Genomic DNA, 2,675 nt, shown 5'->3' with positions numbered 1-2,675 from the left:
CCCCCCCCCGGTGGACAACGACCTTGGGGCCCCGGGCCAACGGGTTTTTTGGGCTCCCCGGGCTGCGGCTGACGCCGCGCATGCTCGAGGCCGTCAAGGTCGACGACGTCGGCGTCGACATATCGGTGGGCGGCGGCGGCGCCGATGGTGCGGTCGAGTCCGAGTCCGAGTCCGGCGACAAGAGCAGCAGCGGGCGGCGGCAGCCACGAGGTTGTCGTCGACGCCTTCTCGCAGCTGCGCGTGCGCGTGACGAACCGCACGGCGCAGGCCGTGTACCCGCTGCTGCGGCTCATGCCGTCGCTGTGCCACCGGCCGCTCAACGTGGCGCTCGACTTTACGCGCAAGGTCAGCTGGAACGGCACGCTGCAGCAGGCGCTGCCGGTGCTGGGGCCGCGCGCGACGACCGAGGTGGTGCTCGGGTTCACGGCGCTGTGCCGCGGCGCGTTTGAGGTGACGGCGTCGGTCGAGGAGTACCAGGTGTGGGCGGCGCCGGTGAAAGAGGCCGGCGAGACGACGGGGGCGACGGAGAGGGCGCGGCGGCCGCGGTCGGACACGCAAGCCATGCTCGACGCGGCGCTCGGCGTCCAGGAGCGGCGCATCTGGCACTCGCGGCAGCCGTGCGTTGTCGTGGCGAGGGATGCGCCGGGAGTAGCAGAGCGTGCGATGGCATGGTAGAGCGTGCGATGGCATGGCATGGCGTGGCATGAGCATGAGGAGGGGGCGTTCATGAGCATGAGCAGGGGCATTCATGATCACGATGGCATGATGGATGGATGAGCGGCGAGGCGCTGTATTGACTATGTTTATCATGGCATGTGGTTGTAGCGTGTCCCGTGTGTATGTCGACGTGCCGTTCCGTGAAGGTGACTTGCTGTGTCCGATGGGGGCCGATGGGAGGTTGTCTCTTTCGGCGAGGAATTGGCTGTCTTTGTCGAATACATGAGGGCCAAGGCGGACGTCCCTATGCAGTCAGAGCAGCGCTATCAGCTTTACTTTATCCAGAGAGGAGAAGCGCTCATCGGCTTTTACTTGGTCATCTAGAGGGTAGAGACGGGCATTGGCTTGTATTCCCATCACCTAGAGAGGAGAACCGCTCATCGGCTTTGACTTGGTCGTCTATAGAGTAGAGAACAGTCAGTAGCTTTTACCTTGTCCAGAGAGGTGACAACGGTCATCAGCTTTTCCTCCATTATCTTGCGAGTAGACAACGGTCAGCTCGTACTTGGCATCTAGAGAGTAGAGACGCCATCAGGTTTCTTTATCATCTAAAGAGTAGAGAAGACAGCGGCAGGACGTAGAGTATGGTGTACTCGTGATGGCGCGGTTGACTGGCTTCGAGGCTGGCGGCCGACGTCCACTCATAAATGAAGCGATGGTTCATGGGACAGCAATCGGCTCTTCATCTAGTGGTATGCAAAATGCCTCTGGCATTGTCTGGTGAGTTTCGATCCCGTCTTGTTGATGTCGCGCGTCACCACGAGGATGGACAAGAGCATACCCTCAGCACGATGCTATGATCAGGCGCCGTGATCATTTCATGGGCCACCTACAGCAGCCTCTTCCAACTGATTTGTCTATAGTCGTCCATACTACGCAGACGGCCGTTCATGGCACCCGGTGTCATGGCAGCAGTTCACCTGATCGGGACGCAGGCGTCACGGCAGACGCTGATAGTTCGGTACGGATCAGGCAAATCGAGGATACAATGCCGTTCGTCAACACACAGTCACGTCTTCTGCAGAGCATGCGCATGTTGCTGTCCGAGGTACGCCAATGAAGTTGCGATGAAGCTTGCGATGAAGCCTTCACAGGCATTCACAGGCCGAGCGATACAGCTCATGTCAACCCTTCTCAGACCACGGATCAATTGATTCTATCGTCAAGGTTCGCCGCTTGAGCGTCGGGGCTAATCCCGGCGCTACCCGACCGACTTTTCTGGAGACGATGCCGACTTCAGTCCACTTGACTCTCTTCCTCTTCACCCACCCGACTTCAGTCGACTCTACTCTCTTCACCTCACTCGACTTTAGTCGACTCACTCGACTCCAGTCGACTCACTCGACTCACTCGACTCCAGTCGACTCACTCGACTCCCGACTCACTCGACTTCATCTTCACCCTCACCCACTTCACCCACCCCCAGACCGCCCAACACGGCAGCATGAGGCCGCAGATCCTCTTCCTCGATGCCTACGACTCCTTCACCAACAACATCGTCTCGCTGCTGACGACGCTGCTCGACGCCGACGTCCACGTCCTGCCCATCGACACGCCTCTGCTCGACCCCCAATCGCCCGACTTTGCCCATGCCTTTCGCCGGGAGCTGGCCCACTACCATGCCGTCGTCTGCGGGCCCGGCCCCGGCTCGCCCGACCACGCGGCAGACGTAGGCCTCATCCGCGCCGTCTGGGCCCTCGGCCACGGTGATCTGCTGCCGGTGCTCGGCGTCTGTCTCGGCTTCCAGTCGCTCGTCCTCAGCGCCGGCGCCGGCGTCCGCCGTCTGCGTCGCGGTCTGCACGGCATGGTGCGCCCCATCGACCACGACAAGCCCGCCGCCGTGACGCGCAAGCTCCAGGGCGACTTCTTCCACGCCGTGCCGCCCTTCAGCGCCACGCTCTCCCCCTTCCTCTGCGCCGACGTGGGACAGGACGCCGTGCCGGCGGCCGCGTGGCCTG

General features: G+C 61.8%; 1 protein-coding gene across 1 annotated transcript in view; it reads left to right on the top strand.

The window, feature by feature from the left end:
* The window catches only part of VDBG_00103 (hypercellular protein), a gene marked incomplete at both ends in the record, with an annotated part of 4,643 nt that extends 3,968 nt beyond the window's left edge, over positions 1-675 (top strand). The window contains one exon of the mRNA XM_003008376.1: positions 99-675. Within this exon, the coding sequence (XP_003008422.1) occupies positions 99-675 (577 nt within the window). The remainder of the gene's footprint in view (positions 1-98) is intronic.
* Positions 676-2,675: the final 2,000 nt, after the last annotated feature.

Source organism: Verticillium alfalfae, genomic scaffold, assembly GCF_000150825.1.
Source record: "Verticillium alfalfae VaMs.102 supercont1.1 genomic scaffold, whole genome shotgun sequence".
Lineage (NCBI taxonomy): Eukaryota > Fungi > Ascomycota > Sordariomycetes > Glomerellales > Plectosphaerellaceae > Verticillium > Verticillium alfalfae.
The sequence above is the reverse complement of the archived record's forward strand: the minus strand, read 5'-3'. Positions and strand labels throughout refer to the sequence as shown.